This window comes from Girardinichthys multiradiatus, chromosome 5 (genome assembly GCF_021462225.1).
Source record: "Girardinichthys multiradiatus isolate DD_20200921_A chromosome 5, DD_fGirMul_XY1, whole genome shotgun sequence".
Lineage (NCBI taxonomy): Eukaryota > Metazoa > Chordata > Actinopteri > Cyprinodontiformes > Goodeidae > Girardinichthys > Girardinichthys multiradiatus.
Genome location: NC_061798.1, coordinates 8,330,036 through 8,356,379, shown reverse-complemented (window position 1 = coordinate 8,356,379; position 26,344 = coordinate 8,330,036). Strand labels below are relative to the sequence as shown.

At 39.6% G+C, this 26,344-nt stretch overlaps 1 protein-coding gene across 4 annotated transcripts in view; it reads left to right on the top strand.

Moving 5' to 3' along the window:
• LOC124869096 (alpha-1,6-mannosylglycoprotein 6-beta-N-acetylglucosaminyltransferase B-like) overlaps nucleotides 1–26,344 on the top strand; it is a 259,990-nt gene that overhangs the window by 82,479 nt on the left and 151,167 nt on the right. For all 4 annotated transcript variants that reach the window (XR_007038482.1, XM_047366831.1, XM_047366829.1 and 1 more), the window contains exons 5-7: nucleotides 3,772–3,848; nucleotides 6,711–6,890; nucleotides 10,200–10,364. Coding sequence is in view for 3 of the 4 variants with exons in the window: in XM_047366831.1 (XP_047222787.1) it covers nucleotides 3,772–3,848; nucleotides 6,711–6,890; nucleotides 10,200–10,364 (422 nt within the window). In the remaining variant the exon portion in view is untranslated. The remainder of the gene's footprint in view (nucleotides 1–3,771; nucleotides 3,849–6,710; nucleotides 6,891–10,199; nucleotides 10,365–26,344) is intronic.

Genomic DNA, 26,344 nt, shown 5'->3' with positions numbered 1-26,344 from the left:
TTTATTTATATAGCGCTTATTTACAACAATATTGTCTCAAGGCACCCACAAAAGGTCCGGAACGGCGCGAGGCCGCCAGGGAGGCCAGACCGAACCACCGAGTGCCAGAGCCCGGCCACCTCAGAACGGGCCACGTGTATGAATCAGAAAAGCTTTATTGCCAAGTACGTTTTTGGACATACAAGGAATTTGTTTTGGCGTAGTCGGTGCAATACAGTACTCAAATTAAACAGTATAAATATAGCTACAATATAAATATAAATATATGTGCACAGTTTTAAGTGAGTGAGAGTAAATGTAGAGCAGTATGTAGAGTAGTATAAGATGCGAGACCGGTACAACATTGCAGGTGATCAGTGCGCAAGTATGGCAGTGCAAGTAATGCAGAAGTCCAAGCTGAGCGTGATGATCAGTGGACAGCTCAGCCCCTCTCTTCACCCGAGTGTCCAAAACATGCGGCCGAAGGTCTGATGATACGACAACAAAGTCGATCATCGACCTCCTGCCTAGGGTGTCCTGGTGCAAAGTCCACTGATGGACACCCTTATGTTTGAACATGGTGTTCGTTATGGACAATCCGTGACTAGCACAGAAGTCCAATAACAAAACACCACTCGGATTCAGATCGGGAAGGCCATTCCTCCCGATCACGCCTCTCCAGGTGTCACTGTCGTTCCCCACGTGGGCGTTGAAGTCCCCCAGCAGAATAATGGAGTCCCCGGGAGGGGCACTATCCAGCACCCCCGACAGGGACGCCAAGAAGGCCGGGTACTCTGCACTGCCACTCGGCCCGTAGGCTGAAATGATAGTCAGAGACCTCTCCCCAACCCGAAGGTGCAGGGATACGACCCTCTCATCCACTGGGGTAAACCCCAACACGAGACGGCTGAGCTGGGGGGCAACAAGCATGAACATATTGGAATCTGTCAGACAAATAAGATTTAAACCAGCCTAGCGCTGTTCCCCAGATCCCTACAGGATATTCCAGCCTTTCTAAGTGAATATTATGATTGACTGTATCAAATGCAGCACTAAGATCTAAGAGGACAAGTACAGACACAAGACCATTATCTGAGGCCATAAGAATATCATTAGTGACTTTAAGCACAGCTGTTTCAGTGCTATGATGAGCTCTGAAGCCTGACTGAAACTCTTCAAACAGATCATTACTGTGTAAATGCTCTCACATTTGATTAGCAACTATTTTCTCAAGAATTTTAGATAAGAATGGAAGATTGGACATAGGTCTGTAATTTTTCAAGTCATCTCGATCAAGCGAAGGTTTCTTAAGTAAAGGTTTAATTACAGCTACCTTAAAAGCCTGTGGTACATATCCATTTACTAAGGATAGGTTAATCATACCTAAAATGGGCTGGTAATCAGAGGGAACACTTCCTTAAATAATTTGGTTGGGATTGGGTCAAACATGTAAGTTGAAGGTTTAGATGAAGCTAATATTTCTGATAACTCAGGAAGCTCCACAGGATCAAAACAGTCCAAACACAAATCAGGTTCTGCAGTTATTTCCAATGTTGTCTCTCTTGCTGAGGGTGAAGTGATCATCATGTTCATCATTCATGTTCTTTATGTCAATAATATATTTCTCCTGAAGGATGGAGACTCTGAGCTTGGCCACACCAGATGCATATTTTTAGTTGCTGAGATACTAAAGCTGACAACAAAAAAGAGTCCAGGGTAATCATAATGGACATATGGCTAATATTTAGCAATAACATTTCAACTCCATACATGTATACTAAATAGCTGTAACATAGATAAAATGCCAACTCATGAGTACAAAAATTGGGGTACAAATTGCGGTAGCATCTTTAGTAAATAATGGAAATAAGACATATTGACATTGCTTTTATATAAACCAGCCATTCAGTGCTTATCTGACATCTCTATATTTTTATTCAAAACCAAAATAATACTGAACAGACTTTCCTCCTCCTCTCCCTCCCTTGCTTTTTCTCTTGAGGGTAACTCTTTACTTGAGAATAAATGAGAATTACATCTCCTTTTGTTTCCCCCTGCTGCATCTGCAGAAACAATGGCACACGGCAAAATGAAAACACTGCTCCTTTCTCTAATCAAAAAGAATTGAAATCCTGCTGGCAGACTTTATTATCATACGGCTCACTGGCTGTTTATTAATCTCGTACTTTGGCACGTGGGAGAGGAAGCGGATAGTTGGAACGCACTGTTAAAAATGTCCCCCCTCTTGAAATGGCTCACAGGGACAGAACTAAAGCCTTTATCTAGTTAAATGACCACATTTTCAATTGTTGCTTTTGTAATCATATTTGCAGACACAGTGTGTCTCTGTGTGTGTTTTCAGTCACAGAAGAGAAGCTCCGGGGAAGACGTGTAGAGAAATGTCCCTTTTTCATTAGGCAAATGGAAACAGACAGAATATGAGACAAAGGAAAGCTGTTGTTTTAAAAAAGAAAAAGAAGGGGAAGAGGAAGGTGAGGATGGGGGGTTGAAATGCAGAAAACACTGTGAGAAAGATGAAGCACCAAGATGCAACCATCCCTTTCTCTCTGTGACTCTGCCTCTCTTCTACTTGCATCAGAACTGCTGAACAGCAGTTGACTAAGTCACTGGAGCAATTAATGCAGTGACCACAGTCTAAGTGAGCCGATGTAATTGTTGGTGAAGTCCCTGCAACAGCTGGAAGAAACAAAACTCATCTCATGTCTAATGGTAGACCATAAGAATAGTGAGCAGAATGATGTTTTGCAAAAGCAGGGAGGTTATGAGCACCATACAGGACCTATGTTAATGTGAATCATAATGTTAGGGAAGAAAGTGAACATTGCCATTTTGTTTGGTACCAATTCGTATGCCAATGACTTTTTTGGAAACTACAGCCTTTAATGTACTTTACTGAGATTTATGTTACAGGGCAACACAAAGTAGTGCATAACCATGCAGTGGTTGGAAAATTATACATTTACAAACAAAAATCTATGGTGACCTCCCTTTGTTTCTCGTACCCCTAACTGAAATCCAGTGAAAAGAGTTGCCTTTGGAATTCAACTAAAAAGTTCACTATCTATAATTTAATCTCTATATAAATACAGCTGCTTTGTGAAGGCCTCAGAGGGTTGTTAGAGAACGTTAGTAGAGGAAAAACATCATGAAGATCAACAAACTCAGCTGACAGGTCAGGGAGAAAGTATTGGTAAAGTGTAAAGCAGGGTTTAGTTACAAGACAACATCCAAAGATTTAAACATCTCATAGAAAACTGTTAAATCCGTAATCTGAAGAGTAGGGCACGACTGCAAAAATACCAAGATATGGTGGCCCACTAAAACTAAAACCCCCAGCAAGAAGAGCGTTATTTAGAGAGGCAGCCATGGTTGCCATGCCCATGGTTACTCTGGAGGAGCTGAATAGATCCACAGGTCAGGTGTCAGAATTTCGTACTATTTATTACTCATGTTTAAAGCAGGGTTAGGTTATAAAACAATATCCCATGCTTTATACATCCCACAGAGAAATGTTCAATCCAGTGTCTGAAAAAGCATGTCTTTGGCCCAAATGCAAACCTATCAAAACATGCCTGTCCACCTAAAGCAGCAGATATTTGAAATGAAAATAGTTTGCAACTCAGATTTTACTCAGGCACTTATCAGGAATCAGTTGAAGCTGACTTTACTCCCGAATCTCGATCCCAATCCTTCTCCTCAAATAGCATCAGGTTTTTATAAACAGATCCATGTTTCCAACCTGAAGGTAAAATTCATCTCTGCTTCTTTTAGTGCTGAGAGATGGAACAGCGAGCCAGTGTGAAGTACCAAGGGATAGCCGCTTTCCTGAGTGCCCCGGAAAAGTAGATGTAAGTTCATACATTTTACTGGTTTATATAATTTCAGCATCACAATGCACTGGTCAAACAGAGTTGTAGAGATTAATGATGTTACAACCCAGGTAAAGCTATTGCTGTAGGATATTTTTGTCTTCTTTACTTTTGGTTTTACCATGTTTTGCATTTGTCCTGTGTTGTGACCATTGAGAACAAAACATCAAACAATCTTTGAGTGTTGTATAAGTTCTGGATGGAGGGAAGGTGAGCCCTGATGATTCTCTCTGCAGACCTGATTGTTCGTTGCAGTCTGGACCTGTCCTGTTTTGTGGATGAGCCAAACCAGAATGAGATGGACGAAGACAGGACAGACTGAATTATGGCAGTGTAGAAGATGACCAGTAGCTCCTGTGGAAGGTTGTACTTCTTGAGTTGCCTCAAGAAGTACAGTCTCTGCTGGGCCTTCTTCCGAACATTGTCTATCTGTGAAGACCATCTCAGGTTTTGAGAAATAGTGGTTCCTAGGAACCAGAAGTGGTCCACAACAGACATAGTGTTGTTGAGGGTGTTGAGGGGTGTTTGTAGGGGTGGTGTTCTCCAAAGGTCCACCATCATCTCCACAGTCCTGAGTGGGTTAAGTTCCAGGTGGTTTTCACCACACCAGTGTACCAGCCGATCCACCTCCTGTCTGTATGCAGACTCAACACTGTTCTGGATCAGTCCAATAACAATGGTGTAATCTGCAAACTTCAGGAGTTTCACAGACGTGTCCGCTGAGGTGCAGCCATTTGTGTAGATGGGAAAGAGGAGTGAGGAGAGAACACACCCCTGGGAGGCGCCAGGGCTGATGATTCTTGTGCAGGAGAAGATGATCCCCAGCCTCACCTGATGCTGCCGCTCCTTCAGAAAGCTGGTGATCTACTGACAGTTGGAGCCGGGAATTTGAGCTGGATGAGCTTCTGGTGGAGGATGTCTGGGTTGACAGTGTTGAAGGCTGAGCTGAAGTCCACGAACAGGATCCTGGTGTACATCGCTAGGAGGTCGAGGTGTTGCAGGATGAAGTTGACTGCATCATCTGCCGACCTGTTTACCCAGTAGGCAAACTGAAGGAGGTCCAGCATGGGGCCTGTGATGTCCTTGAGGTTCTTCAACACCAGTCGCTCAAAGGATTTAATGACCGCCAACGTCAGAGTGACAGGCCTGTAGTCATTTAATCCTATGATGGTGGGTTTCTTGGGTACTGGGAGGATGGTGGAGCGTTTGAAGCAGGAGGGAACCTCACATAGCTCCAGTGACTTGTTGAAGATTTCACTGAAGATGGGAGCCAGTTGGTTAGTGCAAGCTCTCAGGCATGATGGGGAGAAATTATCAGGTCCTGAGGCCTTCTTTGTTTTCAGGCACTGAAAGATCCTATTTACATCTTCCTCTGAGATCTTAGTGTAGGCAGGGGGTCTGAAGGTAGGGGGGTGGTTGGTGTATGGCAATAATTTGTGTCTGAATGGGATGTGGCGGAGCTGGGTTGAGGTGTAAACTGCTTCTTTTCATACTTGCCGTTAAAGCGATTCAATTGATTTGTCTGGTGAGGATTCTGCTCAGGGTTTAGGGAAGGGCTTCTGTAGGCTTTTTTTTCAATCCATTCCACAGAGCAGAAGTGTCTCCATGTGAGAACCTTTTTTTTAGCTTCTCACTGTAGCTTATCTTTGCTGCTTTGATCTCCTTGTTCAGTTTGTTCCTGAACCTGCTTTCATTCATAGATTTTTTGTTTTCTTAGAAGGATTGTATTACAACTATTTAATACCAGCGAAAGCCAAACATTATTAGTATTTGAAAGTTTGGACTAAAGCTGTTTCATACCAGTCACCCAGCTTAGAAGGATTCATAGGTTTTTAGTTTTCTCAGAAGGATTGTATTACCAGTGAAAGCCAAACATTATTATACTTGAAAGTTTGGAGTAAAACTGTTTTCATCGATTTTTAGATTTCTTAGAAGGATTGTATTCTTACCAGATTATTAATGTCATTTGATTTGTTTTTCTGTTTTATTTTCTGTATCATTGTAATGTTTTTCCTTATGTACAGCACCTTGATTGCCTTGTTGCTGAAAAGCGCTATATAAATAAACTTGACTTTACTTGCTTACACATCGGTCCTCACTGCACTGAGCCTCTTCCTTATCCCTGCGCAGCTGTCTCAGATGTGAAGTGAACCAAGGTTTTTTGTTATTGTATGTGCAAAAGGTCTTTTTCGGCACACACATGTCCTCACAGAAACTAATGTATGATGTCACCAACCCAGTAAACTGGTTAAAATCAGTGGCTGAAGTTTTAAAAAACAGTCAACTCTGAGCAGTCAAAGCAGGCCTGTAACATCTGCTTTGACTCATCACTTCTTAACAGTCTGAACCACAAGTTTGGAAGTTTTTAATTTCTGCCTGTAGGTTGGGATGAGGTGGTCCAGAGAGTGATCAGAAAGTCCCTGGTGACAGCATGATATGGATCCTTTAAAGTTGTATAGGAGTGGTCCAGAGTGTTTGTATCACTGGTGGGACACTTAATATGCTGTCTGTATTTGGGAAATTCATGGGAGGTTTGCACTGGCACCACAAAAACACGCAGACAACAAGAGAGCAAAGCTCCGAGGCTGCCATCAGTGGCGCCATCTTGGATCTTCTAATCCAAGATCTTCATTATGGATCTTCATCAAAGCCCAAAAGATTTATGTAAAAAATGGACAAAAATGTCCCATGAATTTATTAGATAAGTAGTCACTTTTTCCGGACAACATGATATTGCTTGAATCTGTTCACCCCTGTTAATGAGGTTATTTAATGGGCCATTGATTGCTTACCAGAATCTTTTTCTGATTTGCTCATGTGCACTCTCTGTCCGTCTTCCAGTGGATGCGTGCTCGGTGGACATCGGACCCTTGTTACGCCTTCTATGGTGTTGATGGTTCAGACTGTTCTTTCCTCATCTACCTGAGCGAAGTGGAGTGGTTCTGTCCCCCACTGCCCTGGAGGAACCACACAACCATCCCCACCCAGCATAAACAGCAGACAAAAATCCCCAAGAGACAAGTAAGGACATTACTCCTAAGGCCAGATCATTACACAATAATCTGTTACAGAGAACCTTAGGTAGGCTTTAAGTGACAAATATAGTCAATAACATTAACATCCTGCCCACAGCTGCTTACACACTATCCAAAAGCTGCAGCTAACATTATAACTTTATGCTGCATATGCAAGAGATTAATAGATTGAATACATGTCAGGTGCCTTACTGCATGGTTCATTTAACAAGAACTACGGTATCCTGAATATTTAACACATCATAAAAGTGTTACAAATTGACCAATAAACAAGAAAACAAACTAAACACACTCTTTCTCCAGACTCTTCAACCTAATCAAATGGAAAACTTACTTTAATCTAAAAAGAGGCTGTAGACCAATGAGCATCAGTCAATTCCTTTGCCTCCCTGGTCCAGGATAAACGCTTCAGACATCTCTAGTTAAGGAGGAATTTAACAAAAGGTATGCAACATTTTTAAGCCCATGTTCTGGATATGTCTGCATGTGGTGTCTCTTCAAGCACTGAGTCCCATCACAGTGCACACCATCTGAATCTCTTCCAAACTCTTGGAATGGGCAAAAATGCAGCCGTTTTCCCTGTTGCTTGTGCATCTTTACCTACCTTACATTTTTCTGTTCACTTAATTTTCCATAAATTTGCTTGGATAAAACATAAAATAACATTTCTGTGTTAAAATATATTCTTCTGATCATATTGGTAGTTTTCACATTTCCTGAGAAGCAGAATTTGGGGTTTTAATTAGCTGTAATATAAATCAGTCATAAATCAATTGACATACACTATGTAATGAATCTACATTCCAGTTTTGCTTTTTGAATGGCAATACTGAAATAAATTACCTTTAATAATCTAATTTAGTTGCACCTGTATGGTACAGCAAAAAATATGGATTTATTTTCCTGCTTCTTTGCCTTCTTATAACAACTCACTTGTAACTTTTTTTTAATACCCAAAATTGGAAAATTGTAATGCCCATTAAAACGATTTCATAAAGTGAAACACAAGATTCCAGATATGTCATTGAGATACTAAGTCAGCAAAATAATATGTAACTTATGCATAATTTCACATTCAAAATCCTAAATATCCACACAACTCCACTAGAAGCTGCTGTGTTATAATAAAAGCCAAAGTGTGCATGTCTTTTAATCATCATACCCACACACCCATCTGCTCACAGGTTGCAGACTACAATTGAAGCGTTATCATCCCTAAAGAAGAATAGACAGTAAAATAAGCAGTGCCTCTGCAGAGCATTGCACAAATGCTAAAAGAAGCTAATTGTGTTATCACACATGCCCACAGTACCAATCAAATAGGGTTGAGTCCTTTTCCTCCAAAGATACTCTTGAGTAATAAGAGGATGAGCAGTCTGACCTCATGACTACATAATGGTTAACTATCTTCTGACCCCGATTGTTCTTTATTAATTAATACAGACTGTATCTGCATCATCATTATCCTCCCCCTTGTTTTTTTTTTTCCTCCACATTAACTTTGAGGTCGAAGACCAGATTAGCGTTATCCTTTTATACATATTAATACACAAACACCTAATGTTAGCCAATTGCAAGGTCACATACATCTATTTATGTTGATTTAGAAAGAAAATGAAAATACTTATTTCTTTCCTGCTAATATTAAGTATTTTTTAATGAAAGGAAACAAATGCCCTGTACCTTATTATGCATTCAAAGGATCTTACACCTTGAAAATAAAGTTATATGGATGTAAAGAAAAACTCACCAGTCAGTTTATTAGGTAGACCTTGCTAGAGATTGCTTTCTGATATGCTGACATTCCTAATGGGAAAGATTCAACATGGTGCTTGAAACATTTCTTACAGATCCTGGCCCTTAGTGACATGACAGCATCACTCAGCCAGGGCACGTTTATTGACTGTACTTCAATGATGTGAATCACCTATTTCTACACATCCCTAAAGCTGCTCTGTTGGTTTGGTAGCTGGTGACCGTGGAGGCTACTCTGGCCAGCGACAATGCCCACTGGTTTTCAAATGATGCTGAATTGGTAGGGAAAGGCCATGAAAATATCTGCCAAACCTTTACAACACCGTCAGTATGATGTTTACACTTTGTTGCCAAATTATGATCTTACCATCTGAATGTCACAGCTGAAATTGAGACTCATTGGACAAGGGGACATTTTCCCAGTCTGTTATAATCATTTTTTGTCAGCCTGAATGAGTTTTAGCCTCAGTTTCCTCCCATTAGCTGTCAGGGCGGTCAGCTGTTGCTGTAGCCCATCTTGATGTGTTGTGCATTCAGAGATGGTGTTCTTCTATAACCTCAAACAGGTCTATACATTATCATCTGACATCAATAAGAGATTTTCATCCACTCAACTGCCCTTAGTGGATATTTTCTCTTTCTCTTACATTTTTCTCTGAAACTTGGTTGTTGATGAAAATTCCAGTAGATCTGCAATTTCTGGAATACTAAGACCAGTCTATCGTTCACTGAAAAACATGCCGCATTCAAAGTCTCTTGAATCTCTTTTCTTCCCTATTCTGATTTTTGAAAAGAGCTTTGTGATCACCACATTTAAATACATTGAGTTGTTCCAATGTAAATGGGTGATTTGCTGTTTCTCCTAACATGCAATTGAACAGTTGTACCTAATAAAGTGACTGGTGAGCCTGCAGTGACGCTTCTTTCGGTTTCATTGACTTAGTCAGCCTTAAATGGTGTTTTGCAATACAAGTATATGATAGGTAGGTTAAAATAGTACTTCAGTACTGATCACTTTAATTTTTGGCATAAAGTGCGTTTAAAGGATTAAGCGTAGTGTCAGAGCAGAAGCAAACTAGTGTCTTCTTTCCACCAGGTGGAATTAGCTGCATTACTGGGTGTGGGACTGTGCCATGGTTGTGTTCAGAGGAAAGAAACCTTGACTGTTTATAGGTTTAGTTAGAAATGCATGGGATTGCGTTGAAACTTCTATCCTTATTTGTAAGTGACAGGGGAAACTAAAGCTGCGAAGTGAACAAGGTCACATTCTCTAATGTTTGGTTGAGTGACTGCCTCTGTCTCTCTCTACTAAAATGAGAATCACATTGCCAAATGTTTCATTCTTTTCACAAAGAACAGAATTGTCATTGCATAATGTAAAATTTACCTTTAAACACTAAAATAAAAAATTTTAACATTGCTTTCTTGACTGAGAATTAACATTTCCCAGATAGATGTAGTATAAAACAATTCCATGTTCTGTTGTGCTTCCAGTGTTTGCCTCTTGTTTCATTTAACTGAATTTCCATCACCTTCTCAGGCTGCCTTCCGCACAGACCTGTCTGTTCTGCTGGATCAGGTCGGTGGTGGAAAAGAGTCTCTCAGCTTCATGAAGCGCCGAATCAGACGGCTCGCACAGCAGTGGGCAACGGCTGCCAACCGTCTGGATGCCAAACTCGGGCAACGTTGGAGGGACCAAAAGAAGGTGAGATGCTAGATTTTAAATTGTCTGGAGAATGTTCGGAACAGTATAATTGATTGCACTGCACACTCTAATAAATGCTGAAGGGTTTGGTATGAATCTTCCATGTTTATTTCTATCAACAAATTGTTGCTACAGTATATGTAAGCCTCACCTCACTATAAGTGAGAGACCCAAATAAAAGCCTTGCCTCTGCATTGTTTTGTTTTGTAATGAAGACAAGGGGCTTCTGGCTGATCAGACACATTTTATGTCTTTAATGGAAAAATAACAGTGTCGCTTGGAGCAAATAGATTATCACATGTGGATGCAGTACAGCACACAACAACGGAACTTCATTTTAGCGTTTGGTATGAGGATACTCAGAAACCATTTCAGACAGGTGGGGTTGGAGGGTGAGATGTATTATTTCAATTTGAAGCATTTGCTAATTCAACAACTGGATCACTTAACTTAGTTTCTCCGCCATTATTGTTTTGAAAAGAACAGTATGGGGAGACTAAGGACACCGATTTTACAAGTATGGCTGTCATCCTGCAACACCGCCATGTTTTTTGGAAAACCACAGCTGAACGGAATACCACTTCACCCATGTTTAATGAGGTGCCAAGGGGAGCTCATAGGGGCTCATCTTTGCGGGTTCATGACGGAAATTTTTGGCGGAAGAGGTGTATGATTACCATAGTCGGTACCATAACTGGCCACGGGGGGGCGTTATACTGACATATGCTTTATTTAGAGCAACAGGAGACATTCAATATAACCACTATTGCGTTTGCACTATAGGGCTTTCCCACAAACATCCGTGTGACATTGTTGCATGTAGTGTGGAAAATGTCGGTAATTAGGCAGGCACACTTCTGATGTTCAGTCTGAGTCCTCCAGGTGTTCCAGTAGTACCGATAGTGGTGTTGTTGTGCTTTTGAGTATTAGCTTAGTTACACTACATTGTATTGGGAAAGGTACTGTAACGAGATATCATGCCTTGAGATGTTAAAACGTAACAATGTTCCTCATTGAGAGGCTGTCTATGTTGCAAAGTCTTATCCACTTGCTGTCAGTATGACTTGTGTGGTGAAATAAAGTTTGTAGGTACCCCTGCATTTGTACTACAGCATTTTGATACCCAGTAGAATAACTTCATAAAGCACATTTAAAATTAATTTGATCATCCAAGGCTCACAATCTAATATGGAGTTCAAACGAAAATTCAGAATGAAAGACTCACCTTCACTGTCTCCACCTTCCAATGACTCTTCTGTGCGTCTCCCGGCCTTCCAATCAGCATTCTGTCCGTCTGATTCTCCATCCAATCACCTTCCGACGCCTTGTTTTTAAAGGACCTTCGGCTTTGTTCCTCCTCGCTTCTCAGCTGAGCTCATCCCTCCTCCACCCCACCTCCACCATCTTCCTCCACCCCACCTCCACCATCTTCCTCCACATCTATCCCGGCTTCCTTGCTCCCTGGCCGCCAATCCACCACCAGTGTCGGATCAGGGGGAAGACATCTCTAAATCTAAGCCTTACAAATGTTCTTCTTAGCTCATGTCATTCACAGCATTCATGTCTTCCTCCCAGGTCCGAGCACCAAAGATATAATCATGTAATTTCTCATCATTAAAACTTTTCTAATTGCCATCCCTTTTCTTTGTGAGTCTTTTCAGATTGAAATGCTAATCAAACTCTATAGTAAAATCACAAAAAGAAGAGCAAATCAGTTTAGATTCTGACCTGGAAATAAATACTCTAAACGGATTGTAGACTCTTTAAAAAAATGTTTGTTTTATTTGTCAGTAAAAAATAAAACAGTACATAGATTATTTTAACAAATATTGTTAAAATCTCAATTACTCTTTAGACAACCTAGCCATACATTTTTTTGATTTTTCTAATCGATCTTTACTCATACCCAAAACAATTCCAAGGAAAATCTCAGAAATTCCAGAGGGGTTTCAGACAAAGTGTTTATACACCCCCACACTATCGGACCTCAACATTCTTCCCCACAGTTGGTGGGCCCATGTGAGTGGGTGTCCTCTGACATTTTCAGGCGAAGTCTGGCTGATTCCCAGGAGCCTAGGTCCAACTACCAAGAAGCCATGCCCTGAAGTGGTTCACAGCTACTTCAATGAGAATCAGCTCCTTTAAGTCTGACACCATGGTTCACAATCAGAACAAAAGCATATTGCTCAATCCACTTTCAATTCATCCATCCATCCATTCATTTTCTATACATGCTTCTTCCGTACAGGGTCGCGAGGGAGCTGCCTATCTCCAGCTGTCTACTGGTAAGAGGCAGGATACACTCTGGACAGGTTGCCATTCCATCACAGGGCAACACAGAGATGCACAGGACAAACAACCATGCATATGCACATTCACACCTAAGGGCAATTTAGAGAGACCAATTAACCTACTCATCTTTTTGGACTGTGGGAGGAAGCTGGAGCACCCGAAGAGAACCCACGCATGCAAGGGAAGAACATGCAAACTCCATGCAGAAAGACCCTTGTCCATGGGTCAAACCCAGGACCTTCTTGCTGCAAAGCAACAGTGCTACTAACTATGCCACTGTGCAGCCCCCAGTTTCAGTTCAATTCAATTAATTTTATTTATATAGCATCAATTCACAACACATATGTTCTCAAGGCACTTTACAAAAGAAGTCAATACAATCTAATCATACAGGTTCCAAGAAATTTCAAGCAGGACCAGGTTCAGTGTGAGCAGCCATCTGCCACTACCAGCTGGGGGCTTGAGAAGACAGAGCACACACACACACACACGCACACACACACGCACACACAAAAGCACAGTAGCACTAATCAACTAGTACTTTCCATGTTGAATAAAAGTAAAGATTTAATGGCGGTAGTAGCTCCTTTAGTGGCCTTATTTAGTAGAGAAACACAGTGTTGGGTCCAGCCATGTATTACAACATTTAAAGGCCAGTTTGATCTTTTGTGGAATTTTCAAAATAAATCACAGTAACCTTCCAGCACAGCCCAGGAACAGAAGGACAGCGGAATCCCCGTGACGTCACTGTATAAATAAAAGCTCCGCGTTCCAACAAAAAGACCGCTTCCACACAGGTCCCCAACAGAGCAGGAAGGAGAGACAAAGAAGCTAGGCTCTCTTGCTGGCAAGCAGGCATAACTCTCCAGAGTGACTACAATCACATGCAACAAAGTTAAGTAATGATTAGCTGTTCGAGTGTCCGGCATTCATTCATATAAAGGATGTAATGAGACAAGCGTGACTTGACTTTTCTTCTGAGGCCTCCAGAAGCAGCCCTAATTGAAGCGAATTTCCCCACAGCTTGGAAAGGAAGGCCAGGAGCGCATTGCACACCTTCCTGCGTGCACGTCCAGGTAGCGAGAGCTACTCTGCCGCACCACGGCCACTCAACGAGCCAAACATGCCTTCAGCCGGGCCAGCTAAAAGCGCTTCCCCACTGCTACGGAGGTTAGCTGCAGGTTAACCCTTTGTTTTCTCAATGCCCAGGACAAGTTCTCCTCAGCACGGTTCACGTAAGACGTAGTGTTTGGGCAGAGAAGATTAGTTTAGAGTTAAATAATCTAAATAACGTTCGTTTAATCACGTCTGTTTTTGTTTTTGTTGAGAAACTCAGCTGCAGTAAGTGCTAGCAGACTAGGACTCAGCTAGGGGGGTGTTCTGTGTTGTTAAGACAAACTTTATTTAAAGTTGATCTTCCTTATTCTTTCATTTTGCTTGATAGTTTAGTTGGCTTGATTAGCATAGTAGGGAGTTTGTTGATTGAAATATGTTTGACTTTGAGGTGAATTATTTTTGTTAATAAATTCTTGAGTTTATAGAAGGAGAACATGAAGTTCTTGGCAGCAGTAGCTCAACCATTGCCCTTCTTCGGGAAGGTGTCTACAGCTAAACAGGACGCCAGGCCTGATGTAGCTTCTATAAAGAGGAAAAATCAGAAAGAGAACATAACGTTAAAAGCTGAAATAACAGCAAATAACGCAACCTGCAGTCTGAGAAAAAAGGGCTCTTAGGAATATATGGAACAATCAGATCTCTGATATATGATGGACCTAGATCATTAAGGGCTTTTTATGTGAGAAGGAGAATTTTAAATTATATTCTGGATTTAACAGGGAGACAATGAAGGGAAGCTAAAATAGGAGAAATATGATCTCTGTTTTTAATTTTTATCAGAACTCTGGCTGCAGCAATTTGGATCAGCTGTAGGCTTTCAACTGCATTTTGTGGACATCCTTATAGTACAGAGTTGCAGTAGTCTAGTTACATGCATTTAACAGCTACATGGATTTGTTACAATCGTAACTAATGTATGTGCTACTTTTTTCAGCGTCATTCCTGGACAAGATATTTCTAATGCTTAATATTTCTTAGGTGGAAATAGGAAATCCTATAAACTTGTTTAATATGGGATTAAAATGACATGTCGTGGTCAAAAAAATAACACCAAGGTTTTTTACTTTATTACCGGAAGCTAATTTAATGGCCCAAAATGACAACTAATGTCTTGTCTGAATTTTAAAGCAGGACATTTAAAGTCATCCAGGCTTCTATGTCATCAAGGCATGTCTGTAGTCTACTTAACTGATTGGATTCATCAGGATTTATGGATAAATATAGTTGAGTATCATCAGAATTGAAAGCATATGTAAATAGAATTGTCCCAAGCACTGAACCCTGTGGTGATCCACAAGTAACCCTGGAGTGTGAACAAGATTTTTCAACATGAACATGCTGGAATCAATTTAAACCACACTAGTGCCTTTCCCCTGATCCCTGCAGCATGTTCCAGCCTTTCTAAAAGAATATTGTTATTGACTGTATCAAATGCAGCACTGAGATCTAACAGAACAAGTAAAGACACAACTCCTGCTCCGTCAGGGTCAGGGGTTAGTCAAGGGGTAGTTTAAGCAGTTGGTGTACCGGTATGTCTAAGTTTCCGACAGTATAGGAAGAAAAGAAGCTGCTTCTTCGCATTGAAACAAGTCAGCTGAGGTTGTTTGGGCATTTGATGAACAAGCCTCCTGGACATCTCCCTTTGGTCTGGGAGGAGACCACACGGCTGACCCAGAATTTGCTGGAATTTGCTATACTGTATATCCTTTTTGACCAGGGAACAAACCAGGATTCCCCAGAAGAGCCAGAGTGTGTCCCTAGTCAGAGGGACAACCATTTTCCCTTCTGGACCTGTTACCTCCATGACCTATGCTCCTTAAAACATAACACTGTGGATTATGCATCACAGGTTTATCTGGTGTATCTTGAAAATCTGCTGTCCCCTATTGGTTAGTGTTAAAAATCATAATGTGTTTATCTACACTGCAATGCTTATTTTGCTGTTGAAGTGGTATTTGCTGCAGTATCTCATTGTAAAACAGATATTTATTTTGGTTTATTTTGTGTCTGTGCTGAATGGACTTATCTTCTTCTTGCTGGTAGTTATTTATGTCAAAGACTCAGTGTGAGAGCAAGAAATACAGTCAATGTGAGAATGAATCTGAGAAGAAACCGAAGCGGGCACAGAGCTATGGTAGGATGATGATGAATGACTGGGATTATGACGTGATCCCAACCATGTGCCAGTGCTACAAGGAAAAGAATGAGACAATAAAGGCAATACAACAGAGGGATGGATGATGCTGTAGAATATGGATTAGGAGAGGATTGATGAGGGTGAGAAGAGACTCTTATGCTGGTGTGATGAGAAAAAAAAACATTCCTTGGAGACTGTAACTGTGGATTTGGGCTCTTTATATTAAGAAGAGGCTTAAAACATACAGGTAAAGTAGAAATTTACCATCTTATCTTTCCAAATAGAAACAAAATCATTGATCCCTCACTGCAGCAATGCCCACTGAGAAAACTCTTAATATTTTAGTTCAGATATTATTGATAAATGACTAAATAAACACAGGAAGGCAGAATGAGCACAAATTCTGCTCCTCCCTTTTAAAAGATTCCTCCCTGCCCTTCCTAAAATAGGTTTACATGGTTGGAAAAGCCCTCAATCAGGTGATGGATGTTCTCCTTTCTAAGACTGCACTGAGAGGATTTAGTATCTTATACATGGCTTCTTGGATTTAGTCAGTTACATGTTCTAAAGTGCTGCTGGTACTTTCAGAACTGCAGATTTTCTGATGTTTGCAATACCTCCGTACACTATGGCATATGTGACTTGCATTTGCCATGAAGTAAAAGCTCAACAAGCAACACATCATGGCCCATTCTGAACATATAAAAATGCAACAGAGTAATTGACATATATAAGTCATGAAAGGATTAGCGAGCCCTTTTCTACAGCTTTGGGTCTCCAGTGAACTAAACAGGGAAAATCTAGAATGGAGTGAATGTTCCCAGGATTGGTCAGCCCACCAAAATTACTCCAAGACCATATCTACAACTTATCCAGGAGGCCACAAGAGAACCTAGAATAGCCTCGCTTGCCTCAGTTAAGGTCAGTGTCAACTCAACAATAAAAAAGAGAGAATGGACAAAATTGGCATCGATGGAGAGTTCAAAGGATGAAAACTACTGCTGACACAAACAAGCAGAACATGTTGATGAACCCCATGTTTGTTAGGAAAATATTCTGTGGAATGATCCGACAAATGTGGAACTGTTTGGAAGGTATGAGCTCTGTTACATCTGGTATAAAACTAACACAGCATTTTAGAAAAAGAATATCATAGACACGGCCAAACATGGGGGTGGCAGTGTAATGGTATTGGGGCATCTTTGCTGCTATGGTAGCTGGACAGCTTGCGGTAAATGACGGAACCATGAATTCCAACCAATAATTCTGCAAAAGATATTAAAGACTCATTGCCAGTTATCACATACAAGTTGTGGTAATTGTTGTTGCAAAGGTTGGCATAAGCAGTTATAAGGTTTAAGGGCCTGGGTTTAGGGTTTACACAAAGGTTGGGAAAGATATTTTTCCCATGAAATCATCTTGTTAAACTTTTTTTCCTGTATCTATTTTAACCCCTTAACATTCACCCTGAAATGTCTAAAGTGGTTACCTTTTGAAGCCAAGGGAAAAAAGGCAGGTTTCTCTGTAAAGGTAACACTAAATAATTTAGAAGTAAATAGTGACATTCTTATATAAAAAAAGCAACTTCATCATGTTTTGGCCATTCAGGGCCCCGAGACTTAAGTGTTTAACTTTGTGCGAAACAAAATTTGTTTGATGACTTCTAAGTGTGACAAAAAAGTAAAAACAGAAGAAATATTTAATGGGACAGATATTATGTCACAGCATCATGTATCATAATAATTTGATATAAAAGTCTATAATTAGCTCTGATCCCTGAAAAACATTGTTGGGGATTTGTTCTGGCCTGGCTGTTACCCCCATTTTGTCTTTGACGCAATGTCTCCTACAAATCACAACTTGTGCATTCTGCTTGAGTGTGCGTTCTTTGCTATTCCAGTATGGCTTTGTTGATTCTTCCTTCCCTGTTTGGCGTTCTCTTGATTCTAAAGCGGAGTGTTTATTCAGAGAGAGAATGAATTACTGAAGCAGAGAGACAAGAATGAAGAGAAAGGAGATCAGAGGTGAGAGCAAAAGTGCAGAAAATGTCTATGTTAGCTGTGTGTCATATTATATGTTACATATTATAATGACAGTTGTTTTATACTTGTGTTTAGAATATTACTTATTTAGTAATCATTTTATAGGATACACATGTATGAATATTGTGTTCCTATGGGAACATTTCCCTCCAGTCAGATTACCTTTGAATGATGTTCCCTATCATTCGTTTAGGATTTTTGTATCCTGTTGTATTTTTGGTCATCTTTTTATCTCATTTTATCTCATTTATCTCATTTTCTCTTTTCTACTCTTCTGTCCCAACTGTCCTTTGTTCACTAATGATCACGTTCCTATGGCTGCAGCTCACTATATATCCCCTGGTTTGCTTTGTTTCATTTTTTTTTTGTTTGTTTGTTCCAGTTTTAGTCATGTTTATTTTTTTGTTAAGCAATAAAACTGTTAACTACAGTCTGCCTCCAGCAACAACCAACCACAGCTTGAAGATATGTTTGCAGATCACTTGTTTCAAAAAAAAGAAAAACTATGATTTGTGTCCATGGTCAGACCATCTGCCCAAATTTGTGGGTGTTGCGTTTGCTTATGGTCCCGGTGCAGACTGCTCTGGGATGGAGAACACTCCATGATGTTTTCCATTAAGTCATATTAAAAGTTGTCTTTCCAAAAATAACAAGGATAATATTTATAAATATTTATATTTTCAAACAAATAAGTAAAATTAAAAACCCACCTCTCAACCATCAAACTGGTGGGTGTCTGGATGAGCTGTGTTTATTGCATTTATTGTTTAGTGTTTCATGATTATTTCACCATACTCTTTATGATGCTGAAAATAACTTATTTTAAGTGTTGTGCATGTTCTGGTGGGGGTTAGAAGGAATTATTTTAATTTTCATTATTTCCAAACACAAATTTCTCACTTATAAATTGCCTGTTTGAATGAATTACATTTATATGCAGAGCTTCCACTGTCTTGCATTTTCACAAGTTTCACAAATACCCAAATTTGTTTTAAAGAATCTCCAAATTAGTTCTTAATAATCCTATCCAGGTTGGATCAGCATTTCCTTTTCCTCTGTTTATGGGATTCTAGCAGTGAAAAACACTGTAAGATATTGTGCCAGCAGGTGGCAATAACAACAACATTAATGACATCAAATTGACTAGCTAAAATGCTGCCATGCTGCTAATTTAAAAGTGATGGAAGCTTTTTCAATTCCTCTGTAATCTAATGTTTTTGGCCAACCTGAAGACCAGTCCTTTTTATTTGACTCCATCAGCACAACAGGACACCTGGAGAACTAAATGCTTTCTTGTTTGTGTGACAGCTGTAGGCATTCACACTTATAGTGTTCCTGTTTCTCTTTTTTCTTTATTATTATTAGTATTATTATTATCATAGTCTTAGAATAAGAGTCTGAAATGTATAAATAATAAGCACTCAGTTTAATTTTAATGGCTCACAATAATAGCGGGTAAGCTAGATTATCCTAATGGAAGATTGAAGATTACACAATTAAACAAGTGTTATTAAAAATCAATTTCCAGCATTTTTCTACCACATACTTGCTTGATTCGAGTTTTAATTATTATTATTTGATGCCAATCTGCTTACATATGAGGAAAAGTGTAAACATTTAAGTGGGTCATAAATGTGGTTCAAACTTGGAATCAAGTCCTATATCATATTGTGTTTTAGGTGTGGTTTAGCTCAGTAGCAAGTGGCACATCTTCTCCAAGCACCAATCTGGATTTGGATTTCAGATGGAGTGTTTCTTTTTTTTTTCTTGCCAGTCTCAGCTACACTTTGAAGCTTGTTTGAAGTTTAAGCAGAAGATGGATACTGGGATGCTTTTCTACAAATGGCATGGAAGCTTCAAAGAGGCTGACATGACCATACTTTAAAATGAGTGTTTCACACCAGCATGTGTATGTGTGTCTACAGAAGCAGGATCACTCAGGGAAGTGACTGTTAAATTTGCTTAGTAGCATGCAGAGACTTACATTGCATTTATTTTTATTTTGCATTTTATGTTTAAGACAAAGTGGAGAAAAATAAATAAGTTTGCCCTCAACTTTTAAAAATGGGGAAGGAGTGGATCATTTCCATTTGCTTTTACTCATTTTAACAATTTAATGTAAATACTTGAGAGGCAAAGCCAATCTCTAACAGACAAGGTTTTTAGATAAGGGCATTAACTGTTTAAAAACCCTAGGTTTAGTTTGTTCTAATGTTTGGGAAGTGATAGATGACATGAACAGGCCAGCAATGTATGACAAACATATAAATAAATAAATAAATAAAACATGAATCTAGTCTATGACATTACAGTACAAACACTTGAAAGACAAATTATTTTTAACTTAGATGAGAGACGACGACAGGACTGTTTTAGATTGAAGCGCCTTACAGCTGTCAGAAATATTCCACAATAATGCTTTACTACATCACTATTATGTCTGGCAGCTTTTAAGATTCATGTCAACAACTTTTGTAAAGTGTATATTTTTAACACAGTTTCCTCTATGTGTAACTGCGGCATAACTCTAAACTGATGAGTTTCATCCTGTTTATATAAATGCCTGCTTACTCAAAGAAACCTCAACACTCAGGATAAACTGCATGTTTTGGGGATGGAAAAATGAGATGAGGAAAAAAACAATTTAAAATATTTTCCACCTTTAATGTGACATATACCCTGAACAATTCACCCGAATAACAAACACATTTACCAAAGGACAAACATATTAAAAAAACAGCAATAACCAGGTGGTGTAAGTGTGCACACCCTTTAACGTCTACTTTGTCGACGCACCTTTTAACTTAAAATGGGCATTCGCTCTTCTCTGGTGAATCGACCCTGTCATTTTGAGGACATCTCTTGTCCACAGCCCTTGTTGTCTTCAGCTGTCATCAGAACATCATTTCCATCTGCAGCACAGCATCTCCAGATTAGTATTCTTTTATTCCCAGGTTTCACTTCAGGTATGGTGATCTTTTGGTGATGCTCAGTGTTGTTTTTAGGCCAAACTTATCTTTTGAATTATTTCCCAAAAACTATGTCCGGTTTCATTGGACCGTAAACTCTCCAACAAGCTTTTAGAATATCTTGGGTAAGCCTAGTTGTTTTCTTTGGACAACCAGCCCTCTGCCCTTAGCCCTAGTTTTAAATTCTGGCACACAAAGAATACAGCAGGCAGTATTGTGTCATATAGTACAGCACTTGTAGGACGTTCTGCTGGTTTGTGTCTTTGTTTTTGGACTCTATTCTTGTGTGTACATTGAGATTGCCATTACTTCTCTGCAGTAATGCAATCAATGTTGCCGGTTTGGACTCAAACATCTAAACAACACCTAAACTCAGTCATCACTGTAGTTTCAAGATGCCCCCATCTCCTCGCCTGCAATGGGAGAGGCCTCCTTTCAATGTGACATGATGGATGGATGGATGGATGGATGGATGGATGGATGGATGGATGGATGGATGGGACTGGGGAGATACATCAGTTATGTAATTTTCTTTTTTATTATTGTTTGTTTCCATTGAGGTGGTGTTTTATTTGAAAGCATTTTATAAAAAATTAGGTCAGAGGAAAAGAAAAATAAAGAAAGAAACCTGAGTTGGATATTATTGGCAGTTACTTGTATTTTAGTGAATGTCATTATTTTCTTGATGTGGATCAAGACATGAGAGAAATTTAACCTTTTGCTTATTCTCAGCAAAACCATACTGACATTTTTCAGCAGTGTCATCAAACAGGATATAAGGTGAGGGTTAACCCATTCAGCCATTCTAACACAGCTCAATGTTTCTTGTCTAACAAATTGCTGGTCTCCTTGTTTTCCAAGATATCATTGGGGAACCATTCACTTAAGCTGTGTTACAATCTAAAGGTTTTTGAGAGATTATTGTCCACTTTCAAAGTCACTTATTTTGGTTGAAACATACATTGCATTCACTGCTCGTATCCTGTTAGGATTTGTATCTCAGCCAGTGACTTGGTGTGCATCTTTGCAACTACATTTAGTGTGTTTTTCAGCTTGTGCCTAGCTGTTAATTTGCCTTCTCCGTAAGTCTACCCTCTTGAGGGTTAATTGACCTCATACTGATGAAGTGCGTAAGCGTTGAGACTAATGGTATATGGAAAGAAGCTAGGAGGCAGGATAGAGTGAAGAGAGGAAAAGTGTGAAGGAACAAGGAAGGCAATATGGTAATATAGACAGGACACACGATGAGGGAATACAAAGGGTAAATACATGTACTGTGCTTGCAAAATATGTATACTGATTAAATTATTTAATCTTTTATCACATTACAACAACACACTTTGGTGTGTTTCATTAGGATTTTATCTGATAGATTTATTTGTGGCACACCCTCTAGATGGGACTTCTTTCATCTCATTTTGTCTCCTAAGTCAATATTCTATAAATTCCAGATTTGTAGTGCATGAAAAGTGGTTGTCCTGGAGACACATTCTCTTACCTGATCAGTAGTTTTCTGCAAATCCCCCAGAGTTACCCAGGACCTCTGGCTGCTTTTCTGCTCTCTTTTCCTGTTTAGGTGGACAGCAAGTATTGGTAGGTGTTTAGTTGTGCCATAATCTCTCAGTTTTCTAGTAATTCTAGTTACAAATAAGACTTCTGAAGGCATTGCTTGCACTGCACGTTTCAGGTTTTTATTTGTAAGAATTTTAAAACCATATTAAGGTTTCATTCTACTTCACAATTTAGTGCTACTTTGTCTTTATCCATCATATAAAACCCCAATAAAGGTTTGTGGTTGTAACATAACAAAAAGTGAAAATGTTTGAGAAGGATTAACATTTTTGCCTGGCTCTGTAGACAGTCATGGAGGAAGGATGAGAGAGAAGGTGAGGTTGAGGGTAGAGCACTGTTGGATGTCAGAGGCAGCTTGTGTTGCCACCTGGATTTTGCAACCTTCTTTAAAGGCCATGATGCATGAATGAGAGGGCTTTCACTCACACACTCGAACATTCATCTGACTTTCTGAGCAAACAGATGCTGGGATATTTGCCACGTTTGCCTGTTTTTGGCCTGTTAGTGATAAGTGGAGCAAAGTAGACCTTTGGAGTGACACTGCATACTGTCATGATTTGAGAATGTTTGGGTCTTTGTTCCTGTTTGGGTTCAAGATATTCTTATTTCCAGTTTGCATTTTGGATCTTGTTTCTGTTTATAGTTTTCCTGGCTGTGCTTTGGGGTTTCTTATTGTGTTTATTGTCTGTACGTTATGTACAATTGGTTTGTATCCTTGAATTTCTGTTTTGCTCCAGCCTGTACCATGTTAATCAGTTTTGTTTTTTTCACCTGTACCATGCTCCATTTATACCCCTTCATTCTGTTCATTCCTCACAGAAACATTTTGGATCATGTCATCTCTTTTCATGTCATGTCCTTTGCTCATGCCAAGCCTGTCATGCCAGCCTGCCCATGTCTGTTTTTTGCCACCACCTTCTGAAGTAAGTTTTATTTATTAAATCATTCACTCACCACCTATGCTTGCTGCTCGTCTGCATTCTGGGGTCCTCTGCTATGCTGAACCTGACACATACATGAGAGTCTCTTCAGTTTTTCATACACTGACATGCCATTTAATGCTCCTCATGTTAGAATGCCAGCCCCAAAAGTGTTTGTTTACACAGGCTTTCACAAGCATTCAGAAAAACAGAGTACAATGTAAATATGTAGTTTTTCATGACTGGAAATTTTGTTACAAGAAGACTTGTGTGAGAACATAAAGGATTATAAGGTTGAAAGTATATTTGTACCTGGCTACATCCCTGGAGAACTGCTGGATCTTTACATTCACTTCCTGTAGGAATTTAAAAGCAAAGATGAGTTTTTCAACCTTGAGGAGAATCCCAAGTTCCCTGTCAGTGAGTAAACATCCACACTGAAGAACACACAGGACTCTGAGGAGAGTTTATTGATGCATGTCAACCTGAAACACGTGCACATGAACAAACAATTCAAAATCCGTCTTCACACTCTGGCACACCTGCCATGTGGGAGAAACAGAAGTCCATGGCATAAACAGCACCAGTTTCTCTTCTGTGACTGGATTCCCAAGAGATGGAAGAGTTATTCCCAACTATGGCATTTTCTTCCTGTTCATTTTTGTTCTCCAGTTTCCGAGAAAATAAATTACCTTCCCAAAAGTATTGTCTTCTCTGGCTTCCCACGCATGAACCTACTTTACTTGGCCCAACTCTGGAAAAATACCCCCATACCATAATCCCTTCTGCACCAAACTTTACACTTGACACAATGCCATCAGAGAAGATGTGACAACCCCTCTGTACACTATGTGCCACGGCATCCACTGACCCCACTCTATGATGTTACATGACCTAACACTTTGTGGCCGAGTTGCTGCCTTTCCCAATCACTTTCACTTTGTTATAATACCTCTAACAGTGACTTTGTGGTATTTAATACTGAGGACATTTCACAACTGGACTTATTCCACAGTTGACAACCCATCACAGTACAATGTTAAAGTTGACTAAGCTACAGAGAGCGACCCATTCTGGAGTTTTACACACCTCTAGCCACGGAAGTGATTGGAACACCTGAACCTGATGTGCCACCTGGGCAATGAGCCATATTGTCCATTTCAAAAACCACCCATAACCTACCAGGTTCTGCTTAGTATCCTTCATCTACGTCACTGATATATAGCATACACTAGAAATGAAATGTTGTATCATTGTGTTTTTGAGATATTTAAAATGACAAAAAATCACTTGCTACTTGGTATAACGTTTTTGTACCTGTTCACAGCTCCTCAGCTCAGTTAAATTGGATACCTCTAATTTTAATTTAGCAGCTATACACTACTAACTGTATGTGATATTCAGCCCTTTTTTGGGCTTCATTTTTATACTTTCTGCTTTTTTTATGACACCCTGTACCGAACACCATCTACAAGAACAAGCTAAGAGAGTGAGCACTATTAGCGCCATGCATTCTTACTTTTGCCATTTGCCATCCAAACTCTAATTTAGTTTCACTTATCTTTTTTTATAAAGCAGAAGTTAATAGAGCAGGTTTATTAAATCAGGGGATTTTGCATGCCAGATGGGGTCTCACTGGAGCGCCACTCAGCTGCATACGTATCATTGTTTTGTTTTGTGCACATTTTGTTGCACTTTAGGTAACAGACTATTTTTAGAGCCTCTCTGAATACAATTGTAATACTCCTCAATGCATGTGCATATATGTAATATTTTAGGAAAGGTAGCTCTTACAAAAACCTTTGGAGCATTTTTTAGACTCTGATGGAAGTACAAACCAAAAAATCATCTCTTGAGCATTCTGTTTCTTTCATATTTACATAGATCTGGTGAGGCATTTAGCAGCAAAAGAGCCAGATGGCTCCCTGAGGAGGTGGCAAATACAGAAAACTGTTAAAAGAGGGTAAATATGGGACACATATCTCCAAACACAAGTCAATAACATTGTGATTTCCTAATAAAGAACTGTTTTGTCCTCAGTCTGTTTCTGCTGCCCATAAATATCAAAAACATGTGCTACTGAAGATTAAGATTATTGATCGACCAAAAAATTTTTGGGGTGTCACAACTTGTGTGATATAGTGCTGCAGCATGTGTTTGTGAGCATGTGCCTGCATTTGCGTGGTACATGCTCACAAGCAAATGGAATAATTAGGAAAGTTAATTTCTTGGTAATCTTTAGATAATTACCTACCATTTTAAGAATTGCAAAAGTAAAGACCCGGCACACACTCGTATATAAGTGGAGGGAAACAAAATGCAAAATTGTTGGCAGACACCCCTTGGTTGGCCTTAAGCTCATTATGCATGTTTCATGGTTCTAGTTGTGGAATCCGTTTGCCAGTAGAAGCAGCTGGATGTGTTCATGCTGCGTTGGTTAATCAGGATTACTCAGCAGAGCACCATTTGGACGTAGCTATGCTTAATCCACTGTGAAAAGTAACGTGTTGCTCAATTCCCAGTGGGTCGCAGTAATTATGCAGCTGTTAACTAGACGTGCTTGACAGGGCTGTGCCCTGTTGGTCCAACACTGTGGAAAAATAACATATATTAATTGTGATAACTCCTTTACATGTTTTTTAACGATTATTCTTAAAACATGATTTTCACTTGGGACTGCAAAAAATATGTTGAAGTGAATATCCGTTTTGGCATTTCGCATGAGTGAAATGAGCTGTGCTTTAAAGTCCATAATGGTGGAGTTTGTTTTCCCTGTGCATCCAAGTTCTTTGTAGCATGGAGAGATAATTCACTGGGGATTATAGGGAATTATCTTCATTTCCTATAATTTGCCTTTTGAAGAGTTTGGAGTTTAATAATTCTAATCCTCAAAGTCATTAAATCTTTTTATATTATGTATGTTTGTATCTAT